This window comes from Myodes glareolus, chromosome 11 (genome assembly GCF_982192425.1).
Source record: "Myodes glareolus chromosome 11, mMyoGla1.1, whole genome shotgun sequence".
NCBI lineage: Eukaryota > Metazoa > Chordata > Mammalia > Rodentia > Cricetidae > Myodes > Myodes glareolus.
The window spans coordinates 52,353,288-52,367,462 of NC_142036.1; the positions used below are offsets into that span (position 1 = coordinate 52,353,288).

General features: G+C 47.3%; 1 protein-coding gene across 1 annotated transcript in view; it reads right to left on the reverse strand.

Annotated features, from left to right (window-relative positions):
- The window catches only part of Prkch (protein kinase C eta), a 202,015-nt gene that overhangs the window by 56,503 nt on the left and 131,337 nt on the right, over positions 1-14,175 (reverse strand). Inside the window, exon 10 of the mRNA XM_048415632.3 lies at positions 6,660-6,814. Coding sequence (XP_048271589.1) covers positions 6,660-6,814 — 155 coding nt within the window. The remainder of the gene's footprint in view (positions 1-6,659; positions 6,815-14,175) is intronic.

Below are 14,175 nucleotides of genomic sequence, written 5' to 3' on the forward strand. Positions count from 1 at the left end.
GCCCACATCTCCAGAATCAGGATTGGGATCGCTGCCCAAGTTCATGGAAAATCATCCAAATTGTTCCCTTAGCAGAAAGAATAAATGTGTGATCTCAGAGACTTTACAATAAAAGACCATTTTTCTACTCCTTTATATTTCTCATGGAATTCCATTTGGGGGCCATTTACTGCAAATGCTACAGACTAGCTATCCTCCGTTCAGCCCTGTGGCCATGTTTAGGCAGATTTCAAATGGGAGTTGCTCCCCAAGATTCTGTCCTTGGTCCGCTTGCTCACGCTGGTTTCATGATTTGAGCTAACAGCTATATGCTAATTAATTTCATCCCATTCTCTTTCTTGGCTTCAGGTTCCTACCCACCACAGTACAGTGGTTCTCATTCTGTAGGTTGCAGCCTCTTTGGCAAACCCCTATCTCCAAAAAAAAAATTTACATTATGATTCGTAACTGTAGCAAAATTACAGTTATAATGGCAATGAAAACAATTTTATGGTTTGGGGTTACCACAACATGAGGAACTGTATTAAAGGGTCGTGGCATTAGGGAGGTTGAGAACCACAGTGCAGAGAAACCCTCACATGCCCGATGCATTTCTAAAGCTCCTCGTGTTCCGCTCTGGCCTACACCTTCCCTGGTCTCCTGGTCTTGCCTAGCTGTTGGTATCACTGGTCACTCAATTACTCATCGCAACACCTGGGGATACTCTGGCACCTTTATTTTGGACCCAACCCTAAGTCCTGGTTGTCTTACTCGGTGAGAGCTTTTACTCTCTGGCCCTCTGCTGTCCCACCACACTACTCCAGCTTCGGTCATGGTTATCTGTCTACAGGGAACACTGTAATTGCCTCCCGAGGACACTCCCCTGGGATGCCACCGCTCCCTGACAGCGCGTGAAATCAAAATGTACTCATATCATGCAAACTGTTCAACCCAGACTCCCTGGAAGAGAATGTGCCTGATGCTGTTTCTCACTATGTAACTACACAGGAGTCCAGTCTTCGGTTGGAAATGAGTCCTGGGGATGTTATATTATATTTCCCACTCTTCCCTGCAGCTGGGGTAGCCATATGACTAAGTTCCAGCAAACTCCATGGTAAGCATTATATACACCTTCAAGAAGAGAGCTTATCCAGTTGGGAACAATGACCTCTGGCCCTTCTAACTACTTGGAACTCAAAGTCAGAGGCAATCTCTGTACCATTAGCAATTACCTTGACTAGGAGTTGGCCATAAAGGTGTCAGAACACAGGACCTCAACACCGATTTCCAGGTCCCACAGGACTGCACAGAGCTTCCGTGGCAGAGCTGGACCTTGAGATCTTACAAGACAAATATGTTCCTATATGACTTAAGCAGTTGCCATTTTTAGGCCTCCTGTGATGGTAGTGGCGCCAGATCCTAAAGGATGCACAAGCCGAACATGTCAAGCCAACAATCGCATTCCAGCCACTCCCGTGGAACCTCATCTCCCCCTGTATCAACCGCTAGGCTCTGGTAGTACCACAATTCCCGTGGTTCTCAGTTCTACCTATCTGGTCACCGGATACTTTTAATGTTCTCTGTTTTACTTCAGTGTGTCCCCTTTCCACAGCCAAATAACCTCATCTTTGTTTGGCTTTTACGTCCCACACTCAGCTCAGACTCCACTTCCTCCATGACATTTGCCTGGATGACTTACATCAAATGGTTATTCTCTGTCTTCTCATAATACCTTGGGTATCATGCGCGTGTAAATGCCCCCAACAGGTTCATGCATTCCGTGGATCTCTTGGTCTCTATCTGGTAGGTTGTGGGGCCTTTGGGAATGCGGCTTAGCTAACAAAAGGGGCTCGCAGGAGGTGGGCATTGATGATGGTTAGCGCGCTCTTCTTCCCAGACTGCCAAAATAGGAACAAACCACTAGGCAGTGTGCTACCACCCAGACTAAGCTGTCTTGAATTCCACTATACCTTCCTTACTATGATGGTCTAAAACTAACCATGAACAAGCTCTTTCCTTACATTGCCTTTTTTAGGGATTTTGTCACTGAAATAAGTAAAGTGACTAACACACTTGCATGCTCCAGTTTGGGACTCTATCGGCCATTCCTGGTCTGTGGATTATCCATCTCTCTCTACCAAAGGAGGAAAAAGCCTCAAAGAGCAGAACCGTACTCCATTCATTTCAGATGTGTGCCTCCCCACACAACACTCAGCACATTGTCAGCCGACATATCTAGCCTTGACTGGATTTTCCTCAGTGAAATGGAGCAGACAGCAATGAACGCCTCAAAATGCCCGACGACCTCTTCAACCAGGGGGAAGTTAGAGATTAATCATATTTTCAGTTTTCTGGAGGTGGACTATAAATTGCAGATAGACCATCCTAGCAGAACCTCTACTGTGAGAAACAGTTTGCTACAGATAGACCATCCTGACAGAACCTCCACTGTGAGAAACAGTTTGCTACAGATAGACCATCCTGACAGAACCTCTACTGTGAGAAACAGTTTGCTACAGATAGACCATCCTGACAGAACCTCTACTGTGAGAAACAGTTTGTTGGTTGGATATTTGAGACCTGGATTTCCTCATTAGTGAAAAAGAAGTTGGCCTTAGGTAATCCTTGAGGCCTCCACTGTTTCTAAACTTTAATAACCCTATTGTTGGGTATAAACATTGAGACGCAGATGCAAAAAACTCACAGCGAATGGATGGTTCCTCCAGGGATTGGCAACATGACCAGCTTACCTAAGTCTCAAATAAATTATTTATGAGGTATATCTAATAAAATTTTAAAGTCATCAGATGACTGTGCCCACTCTGGGATAATGGAATACTAACTGTGGGAAAATATGCCTCACTGGTTTCGACGACTCGGCTCCTAAAAGCCCTAGAACCTGTCACTCGCATCTCATCTGCTGTTCTTTCTGCCTAGAATATTCTTCTCTTCTTCTTCACTAGTGTCCTGAGCCTAAAAAGATCCTTAAGAAGATCTGTCTCTCCCTAGCCAGACCCATCGCCTTAGGGGAATTCTTGACCATGATGCTGCATTTCCCTGCTTCGTGCCTTGGCTATATTTGCTGCTGCTGCTGTGTGTGATCACCTGGCTGACAACTTTCCCCATCACTGGACCATGTTCTCCACCAGGGAATAATCTTGGCTTTGCTCATCACTATGTTCATGTCCTTGGAAGTGAGTTAATGGTCACTGCACACTAAGGGCTGCTCAGGGGAAGCAAAAAGGCCTAAAGTTTCCTGTGGGAGGGGGAGACTGCATACAGGCAAGTGTCGGGTAATTCCAAAGCTGGAAACCCTGAGTCCCTCATACATCTTTAGAAAAAGAATAAGGAACAATGGTCACTATCTGAGGACAACGGAAAAGTGGCGTCTGAATGAGCAAAGTAAGTATGAGATGAAGGAGGCAAGAACATGACTAGAAAGTTCTGGGGATCGCCCGCCACCAAAACCTCACGTTGAAGTTACTCACATCCTGAGCCCTTCTGTGGCCGGCCCTTTCTGAGTATTACAAGGGCTTAAAAAATAACAGATGACAGCGGGTAGCCATCTTTGCCGGCAAGCAAGCGAGGAGTGGGTGAACCTGCTTCTCAGAAGAAAGGATGACGTCATTAGATGTCTAAGCGAAAAGAGACATCCTGAATCTGACTCGCACCTTTAGCCAAGGAGATTTTTCTTCTTACATGCAGAGGGAAAACACAGATGTGGAAATGGACCCTAACAGAGGTGAGGTAAGATCGCACAACTCTAGACTCAAATGACAGACATTTGGGGAGTTTGCAGGCCTGCTAATAAGAAATGCTGAGAAGTAAGGGAGGTCCCAGGAGACAGGAATCAGAGACGGCGACCCAGTTTTCCAGAAGGAGAGAACTGCAGGGAACAGTGACTCAAGCTCGGAACATCTGCCGTGGCCCCAGCGCAGAAATGATGTGCAGGCAGATTCCTTGGGAATCTCCAGCCAAGGAAGCAATGCTCCCAGGAGTGATCTCACCATGGGTTCACCAAGCAGAGCCACACCTAACCAAGACACAAGTGTCTGCACCAACCGGGCCCCCACTACCCTGATCCTGCCCTTGAGAAGAGGTGGGGAGTGTCTGAGAAGGTTATCTTCAGAGTCAGCCACTGTATTCAGAGCCTAGGTAACAGGACGTTCCTAGGGAATAGGGGTGACCTTCCTAAATTGTAAGGTTAGGAAAGAGTTGGGAATATAGCTGTGCATTAGATGTGTTAGAGTGGTTGTCCCAGGGTTCATCTCCAGCACCGGAAGAGGGAAAAAAAGAAAGAAAGAAAAGAAAATGACAAACGAGGCAGAGGCAGGTTTTTCTCCCAAGCTGAAGGGAAATCAAAGGTATATTTCAGGAAAGGTCCAAGGTGAATACTGAACTCTGAGTGGAAGAGGAGAAGACAGTATGCCGGGTCTGGCTGCCAGCCTCTACGGCTGCCTCACATCTGGGAAATAACAGCGCAACAGCAGACAGGCACTTTAGGGGTGCACACTGATTGCCATGCAGCCTGTTGAGGGGTGCACAGGGCCTAATACTGTCAGGCTCACACATGTCTGAGAACATGGAAAGGAGGCACCAGAATCTAAGCTGTATAAGCTCCTCCTTATCCAATATATCACATATGCATCCAACACGGTGTCAGAGGCAGAGCAGGTGTGTGCTGGTGGACTTAGTGGTTTGGAATTGAAGCATCGGAGATGGCCCAATTCTTCTTTAATGCACTATGAAGCATATGGGAAAAGGTTCCTGTACTACTACGATACGTGGCCCGCAAGCCTTTGTATTCCCCTACTTTCTCTGTTGAGTCTGACTTTGGAAATCATCCAAGCTACCTAGAAGTTATCCATGCACTGACTGGGTGCCTGGTAACCCAAGTCACAGGGATGAACCGTTCTTTCTCTTTGTCAAAGCTGACTCCATGACTGTCCACTCTCTCTCTCTCTCTCTCACTTTGGTGGGCTGCAGACTTTGCAACGGAAAGCAAGAAGGCAAAGTGTTCTGCAGCTGCACCTCCCAGGCCCTCGGCTCACTGGTGAGTGCTCCCGGGAGTCAGGGTGAGTACACAGCTGTAAAACACGGAAGTGTGAGCAGCCTGTCTTCTGATCTCCCCCGTGGGTCTGGTCACTGAAAAAAGGGAAATTCACACCGGAGAGGGCGCCTCATCTTCTTTCTAAGATTCTTCTTGAAGATGACTTGCCAATGGCGCCACCTTTATAATTTGTTGGAAAATAAGTCACATATGCCCAGGAATAAAGCCCCCCAAACCAAGCAACCCATAACTTTATGTCGGCAGCTTAAAGAAATCCTCTAGAGAGGGCATTTCCATTCTTATAAAGGTCATTTTGGGATACACATGATAAATGGAGATGTCTCAAGTTCTCAAGTTTCTTACTAGATTCCTGAATCCAGCTCACTCTCTAGGACCCAGAGATGCCCTTGCCTGTGTGAGAATTCCAAGGACTTGGCTTTCAGAGCTCACTTTTAAGTCTCTGGCCCCCGCCAGGAGCCGGAGAGAATTAAAGTATCCCGTGGAACAAATCCACAAGACAAAAATAGCACTTTAATCTATCCTGATTAAATGCTCTCCCTTCAAAGTCAGCCGTATCAGTTAGACTCTAACGAACGCAGGGATCTGAGTTCAAGAATAAATGAACATCAAAACTTAACTAGAAATTAGAATTGAGTCACAGATAAAAGACACTGAGTGTTAACCAGAATGTGGATGGATACTGCCTCGCCAGAAACACCATCAGCCAGTTACAATGCCTGTGTTCTATAGAGTAAGTTCCACAAAGCAAATAGAATTAAGTGGGACATTCAACCTGGACAAGCAAGTTTGTGCTTGTATTACTGCAAGGTGCTGTGTAAGGAAAGGCCCCAGGAAATCAGGTCACCTGACTTGGACCATCGCTTCCCTTTTGGGGTGGTTCTTCTAGATTATGTCAAGCTGGTCACTGAAACTAGCCATCACACGTACCAATGAAGCTATAACATGATCTAAAGAGTGGGATTCGGACCGCAGGAGAAAGGGAACATCAGCATGAATACAGCCTGACACTCGCTGACTGTTGCATTCCTTACGCATCCACCGTCCCCCGCATGATGAATACGTCATTGGGTAGCCATTGGTTTTGAATCCATTCAAATTACAGGCCATTAAGGTCAAAAGATTGTGCCATGAAATGTAATCAATTATTGTTGGGAATACTACCGTCAACCCCACTCCATAGGTTGAGCTGTGGACTGGCAAACCCCCCCTCAGTCAAACTCAATGCTACATTACAGCTACTTCCAGCAAGAGTCAAGACACACTGTTTGGCTCAGCTGCAGATTCTTAAAATAGAATCCTAATACTTCAAATATTAGGATGAAAAGACAAAAAGAGAGCTGAAAATGAATCCAGCACTTTCCAAGGCTCGGCTACCAGAGTAAAGGCTGGCTGGACCAATCCATGACTATTAATCTCTCTGGAATTCAAACAGGCTGACCATGTTAGTTCGGAGATGGAGTGCATCTCTGTGTTAACTCTAGTGAACACTTGGGTCTTCTGTAGATGTCATTGCTAAAGTGTTTAGTTGACGATCGTGAGAAATGGAAGGCCAGCCAAATGCGGAGCCAGGCTGGGGATAAATCAGAAGCGGCACCCAGCACCAACTCACCGGTAGATGATGCCTTTCTCGTGTAGGAACATGAGTGCAGAAATAATCTCCGCGGCGTAGAAGCGAGCTCGGGCTTCGTCAAAACGACGGGACTTTTGAATGTGGAACATTAGGTCACCTCCATTCACAAACTCCATGACAAAGAACAGACGATCCTAGATGAAACACAAGGGAACTGTTTAGCCTGTTGTTCATTCATCAGCACTGGGCTCCCTTGAAGAGACAGATATTCCATGAAACATGCAGACTGCTGTCTGGGAGCAGACGATGGTTCTTTGGGGTTAGGTCCTTGATCCCATAGGGGAGAACGGTATGGAAATCCCCTGGGTAGTCCCACACAACCTTGACTTTCTACACAGGGAAAACATCAGGAGACCTTGGTTCTCATTCCAGCCTGACACATGGAAGATCCCACAAGGGGCGAGAATGTGGGCAGTAAGTCCGCTGGCAAAGGTCTTCACTGGAGCATACAGGGTTAATCACAGAGTAAAAGGCACTGGGGAGGGCGCTTCATTCCTCACAAATGAAGAGAAAAGAAAAAAAAGGGTAAACTCCTTTAGCAAAGGCAGCTAAATGGAAGCTCAACTGGCAGACCCTGTTAGAAATTCCTCCATCAAAAGACCACAAACTAGAAGTGGAGGTTCCCACCTGCAGTGACTCTCACCAGGCAGAGACAATGCACTCCCAACAAAGCTTCCTCTGCAGCCACCTAGGGACTACACATTATGCACCAACGACTCACGGATCATAAGACTGATTCATGACAGAACGGCCCATCCAACACGCAATAACCGAGACACACAGCGTAAAAGGCTTGTGTCTAAAAGCCTCTGCCATCAGTGGATTTCTTCACTTCCTTCCCTGAGCTCTGAATGGGGTGCTGGCGACCCCACAAAGAGGCCCACAGACATAAAGCAGATATGCTTCCACCTGAGAAAGGCTGGTACAAGAAACACGAATTCTTAAAACACAAACTGCAAGCCCATACATTCTGGTAAGAGCTGTGAAGGATGTGGTAGAGGAAGCAGGGACATCTGACACCTGTGGGGCGGGGGTGGGGTTAGGGAGGTGCCTGAGCAGGGGTCCTGTGAGGCAGGGCCTGCAGGTGAGTGCCATCCTTCAGAGATGGCGCTGCCCTCTCTGGGGATGGGAATGTGAGCCATCACTGTGTGGGCAAACTGGTGTTTTATCAAAGGATGCATACATGCAAGAACCTGCCTTTCCTTGGGGTTTGAGATGCTACCAGTTTTGATCCTGGTGGCGGGAAGTCTGGCTTTGGCTCACTTCCCAGGGTGTTGCTGCTGCATATCAACCTGATCTATATCAGGGCAGTGCAACCCATGACCCCCTACTTCCTGTAGTAAGTAAAACCTCAGTCAGAAGGGGAGGCAATGAACTGTGTGTGTGTGTGTGTGTGTGTATGTGTGTGTGTGTGTGTGTGTGTGTGTAAACTACATATTTTTCTATCAGCTAGAAGGATGAATTTAGGAATAAAAACAAAAGGGCAAAGTTCATAAAGAAACTCCTGCCACCTCAACTCTTCGGGTTTCCCCACAACCCAAGGGAAGGCCTTACAATTAGAGCAAGACCTGTGACTAAGCCAAGGGTCCTCATTTGAGTGTGAGTGACAAAGGGAGAGGCAGGACGGGAAGGATGGGTTCAGAGGAGCAATGGCTGTCCTGAATTCCACGGGCAGGAGTCTGGTGGGTCAGCCACATTAGCAAATGGGTTTGGTGGAGGCTTAGCCCTCCAGAGACAACTGGGGAAGCAATGCCCACACAGGATGTTGTTACAGGACTCTTCTGGGGTGGGAGCCTTGGGGGTCTGAGGAAGACTAAGATGGAGGAGCCTCCCTGAAGTGTCCCCGAACAAGTAGCACAGCTTTCTTCTTCTTGTGAACCACCCTGTTCACCTTCCTCAGGGATGTGGCTGGCAGCCAGCCATTTGAATTCTAGTTGCTCTGAACACCCCATTACTGGGAGCGAGTCCATAGGTAAGCAGTCATTCTGAGGCACCTGTAAGCCAGTGTCCGTGGCAAGGGTGTCTGAGGCAGCAGCGGGCACCAAAAGATAAAGGCATTAATAAGGAAGTCTCTTCCACACATAATAGCTTTCTCATATCCAAAATCTAAAAAGCCGGATCCTGGGCCAAATGGCATGTGTGGGGGTAGGATATGCTGCCTTCGGGTCTTTCTCTTTCTCCTCCATCTTAGCTCTACCCACAGCACGGGGTTCAGGGCAGATCTCAACCTACAGAATCACCCATGGCGAGGGTGCAATACACAGAATCTGATGCTGCTACAGCTAGTGGCTCCGATGAAGATACTTTCAGCTCAGAAGAGAATGTGGACGTGTAGAATGCTTTCAGTTACATTCAGAAAAAAAGACACACACACACACACACACACACACACACACACCAAAAAAAGCCACATGTAATGACAGACATCAGTTTTAGATTGTGAGATTCGGAACGACATCCCTTTCCACTTCTCAGGACTTCTTGCAGGTTTCTAAATTCTCATGGTCTTTCTCCACACTCTTTTTTCACTGGAACTTGAGAGCAAGAAGAGAACATACTGGAAAACGTGTAATTTTAAAGCTGCCTCACCAAAGAATCATTTGGCAGCAGGAAGCAGAAGGTGGCTACAGGACCCTCATACCCTGCTCTCTGTTATGGAGGGTCATCTATAACCACCTTTCTCTCAAGCAGCATCATGCTTATTGGAATGGCATCCCAAACCAGAGCCAACTGGCTGTGTGTTGTATCTTGGGAGCTGCAAGGGTCTGAGTACACGGCACCTCCTGAAGCTCTCTGAGACCTTCTTGCTCTCTTTAATGGTCTGAGCAAGAACCACCACTTACCACACACACACAACTGCAGGCCCTGGGTAGGCCCCATGCATCCTGAAGCAGATGTGGGCCTACACCTGCTCACAGACATGAAGACAGAGCACACCAGTCAGGGTGGGAAGGGCGGCAGAAGGGTCCAGCAGGGTCGTGGGGAAGAGGAGAGAACAGCCAAGAGGCTAGCGAGGATCTGAAGAACACTCTTGAGAAGAGCTGACTTCTCAATGTAGAAGGTGAAGAAGGACAGGGCAGGCCAGAGGAGGACGGAAAGAGGATGGGCAGACGCAATGCACAGAGGCAGAACACAGGCTGCTGACAGCCGAAGCTACTGAGCACAGAGTCCTCTGCATCCCGGCTGCGAGACGTATAATCAAGCTTTGGAAGAAGCAAGAGGCAAGTTTGGGAGGTGTTGACCCCATCCAAGGTCACCCACAACTGAGAACCGCAGGGTCCTCAACTCCTCCTAATAAACATGATCATTCACCTACTGCATTAGTCCTAAGCCCAGTGCCTGGGATAAAAATATGTGACACCTGTGGGATAAGGCTTGCGTGCTGGGATATGTCATGTATCCTAAAACATCGGTAACAAACCAAATCACCTCAGAGAAATCTTACTCCTTTGGAATGAACTGCATCCATCTCCAGGAAGCCTTCGCATGTGGTGACGATCTCCCCACAGAAGAGATCTGTATGCCAGGAGGTGGGCGATAGCCTCTTGCCTACAACTCCCCTTTGGCATCCATGTTGGTCAAGAACTAGTCCCGAGGGTTACTTGCCCAATGCACTGTGCCGTGACACAAGATGAAGTCTTTTTGGGGAATCCTGCATTAGGGAGGGACTGTGTGATGGATTAAGGTGGCTGAGTCACTTTTAGGGCAGAGAGGGCTCTTCTAATCCTACCCTGGCAGAGACAGCCAGGGGATTCTTTCTGCATTCAAAATGTGTCCACACAACTGCTTCAGGATTCCTTACATCTCCTTTCCTAGAAGCTGAGCCTGAGCCTCTGCGGAGCGTCACCTGTGGCTTTGGCTCCTTCAAGGCAGGTTTGCCCTGACCTGTGGAGGAGGAAACTGAGACGGGGGTGAGCTTCGGTTCCAAAGCCCAGCCCTTTGTCTACCCTGCGTGCCTCTCCATGGTCTCTGATTCAACTAACCACAAATGCGAGCCATCAGCATGGGATGGATGATGAACACCTGGGGGAATAAGAGCAACTCAGAAATCCCTTTGTCCCACGCCCTGTATTAGTTACAGGCACAGAGTTCAAGGAGCTGGTACACGGCAATAATAAAATTTCTGTCGTCATCGGCCCTGGGTCCATTAACCCACGGAGGCCTGTGCCAGCTCTCTGCCCTGGCTCTCTGTAAACAGGAGACACTTCTTATAGTTCTTCTTTCTTGGTTGTTCCGGGAAGTTGAAATTGATACGCAGTTAGATGAGGTGAAGCCTGGCTACACGGTAGAGCTCCGCTAAGATGAAACAAGGGACAAAGGGATTGCACGTAAGGAGTGTGAACGAACGTAAGGAGGCTGTGGAGGACACCTTTGGAGGTGTCTCTTCAGGGATGGTACTGCCCTTTCCAAAGACTGTTCCGGGGCCATACAGGCAAGCACTGCACCTCCAGCACATGACTAATTGGAAGGAGCCTACTTTCCCATGGTCGGTCTCTTTCCTAGAACATTCAAACCGAAATGAAGAGTTTTAATGCAATCTGAGCTATGCATAAGGACTGAGGAAATGTGACTCGGGGAAGCTGAGATTGTCTCTGTGGTATAAACACATGCAGTTCCTCAGTATAACAGAGTGGTACAAACCTAGATGGGTGCACGGATGAGTGGATGGACAGATGGCTAAATGAAAGGTAAAGAATAAAGCATGGAATATAGAGTGGGGCAGAAACAAGACTGGGGAGAGTGAGATTAGAAGGAGGGTACCAGTGTTCTTTGTGTCTTTCCGGTTTCAGTCCATTTCGGAGACCTGGTCAACCCCTGGCCCTGGGTACCACGATGGCTCCTGAATTTGTGAAGTTATCTTTAGTTCTTTTTTTATATAGCCTCGGGTAAGTTTTCTATAGCTTCCAGGGAAATTTTAAGTAAAACACATATAAATTTTTAAGGAATAAGAAGCTTCCTGATTTAAAATCTAGGACAATAATGCCTACAGCAACAACGATCATGGGAGAGATAAACAAGAGCAAAGGACCTCACAGTGCCAGGCCCTTTCCAAAGAATCCTAATAAACAGAACTTGTTAGCAGACAATAAAGCTAAATCCAGGAGACACTGTGCCCAGCGCCAAGTCCCTGTGTCACTAACAGGAACGCTGCCCAGTGGCAACACCTGAGCTGTGGACTCAGGTTCGCAGTAGGCACAGGCAGCTCTGCTGAACTTTATTCTCGTACTCTCCCTCCGTTTGTCTAATGCTCGCCCTCTCTCTGTCAACTCACTTTGTGAAATGGGGAGGGCAAGATGCCTAAACTCAAGCTTTACAAGGGCTAACTGTGTTAAGTCAAGAGTTTTGACCAGCATTTGACTGACAGGAAGTGCTCAAAACATGATAGCAACTCTCTTTGTCATCACCCTAGTATTATAACCATCTCATTACAGCTTCAACCACCATGGCTAGAACTGCAACCTCCCAGCAGCATCCATTATATGCAACACACACACACACATACAGAGAGAGAGAGAGAGAGAGAGAGAGAGAGAGAGAGAGAGAGAGAGAGACTGAGAGACTGAGAGACAGAAAAGGAGAGAGACAAACACTGAGAGACAGACAGACACATACACACAGAGACACAGAGGCATGTGCGAACTCATAAAAGCTGCAATGACTCCCTGATGCCCGTGTAGGACAAGAATCCAGCGCACCTTAGCCTGGTGTGGCCAATCATGCCTATAATCTCAGTTCTTGTGAAGCAGAAGAATCAGGAGTTCAAGGCCAGCCTTAGCTACATAGCTAGTTGAAGGCCAACCCAAAGGCTAGCAGGTCTAAGGAGATGAAAGTCACCCACCCCACCCCCCATGCCCAACTGTTGGGGTATAGAAGCATTTCCTAATGCCACACAGCATTGATGAGGTAAGGGCTTTTCATTCTAAGAAGTATCTTTAAGGTGTCCCCAAACCAAAAGGGTATCGACCAAGCACTCAGTTCTATTCAGCTTCCTAATTTTCTAATATTAAATAGGGATTCTGATTCTCAGCTTTATGGGTTTTTAAAACACTGCCACTGTGAGACAAAGGTGTTACCCGCCAACTTCAATATGCTGCTGAGGATGTAGCAGTCTTAGTAATCTCTTCTCCTACTGTAGCATTTACTCATCCTTAGAACCACACTTACTCATTCTTATAACCAAGAAAGATTTTTCTCTGTTTAAACCCAGACTGCGTAATCCTTCTGATTTACAAATATGTTTCACTTGCAGATAAGTTGTTTTGGGAATGAAATGTTTTAGTAAGAAACCGTCACGGCACATTGGCCACAGTGGAGATGGAGAAAAAATTCAAAGAATAGCAATTACATCTATGGTTATGAATAATTTAGGTGGTGATTCAAGGCGCGGTTGAACTGGAAGCCCTTTCTACACTCATCAATTTCTCAGAGTTGCTGGGGAGTGTTTCTATATGAATAACAAGCCCCATCCTGAAATCTGCAGTGTGCTATCAAGAGCTGTGGGCAGGAACGGGGTCTCTGGGAACAGACAGCACCCTACTGAATGGCTCCTAAGCCACGGTGCTAGTACATTTCGCTGATCAAGTTGTCAGCTGGGTGAATAGAGTTCACATCAACAGGAAGCAGTTACTGACGTCAAACAGGTCACGGTGGAAAGCACCCTTGTGAGGAAATCTGATTGCACCATGCTCAAACTGGAAACCACTTGAATTGAACCACATTAAGAAGGATTGCAATGACTCCACAGAAGAAACAGTGAGATGGAGTCTAACGGCTTTGTTTTGGTTTTTGTCACCCTGCACACCCTGTCAGGTGCCCGGGGTTAATTCACTCACCTAGCAACCCTCTTGTGAGACCCTGGAGTCAAGGTACATCTTATACGGACAGAGACCCGTCTTTGATAAGAGCGGTTCTTACGCCTCTGCTACGGCAAACAGAACTTTAGGGACTCACAACCACGAAGGCAAAGACTTGTTACAGCTGAGTTTTATAATGAATCCTGACCAGCCTGTGTGCCAGACAAGGGAAACACCTTGACAGGATCCAGAACCACCCAGAAGACAAACTTGTGAGGGATTTTCTAGATTAGGCCAATGGATACGAGCAGACTCGCCCTAAATGTGGGTGGCACCATCCCATAGGGTCGGGTCCCCAGCTGCATAAAATGGAGAAAGCAAGCTGGATGCTAGTGTTCAGCCAGTCTCCTGGCTGTATATGTCATGTGACCAGCTGCTTCCAGTTCCTGCTGTCATGACTTCCCCCTCATGATGAACTGTACCCTCAAACTGTGAGCCAAAACAAACCCTTCCTTAAGTGGCTTTCATCAGATAATTTGTCACAGCAAGGGGGACAAGAGTTAGGAGCGCAGCTCTCATGAGATGAAGGGTAGTTGGTGTAGACAGAACAGAAGGGCCCTTCAGGGAGAGGACACTGGTAAGTCCGCAAGAAAACCCCCAGATGAGTTGATGGAGTATGATGGGACCTGTAAAAGCTGCAA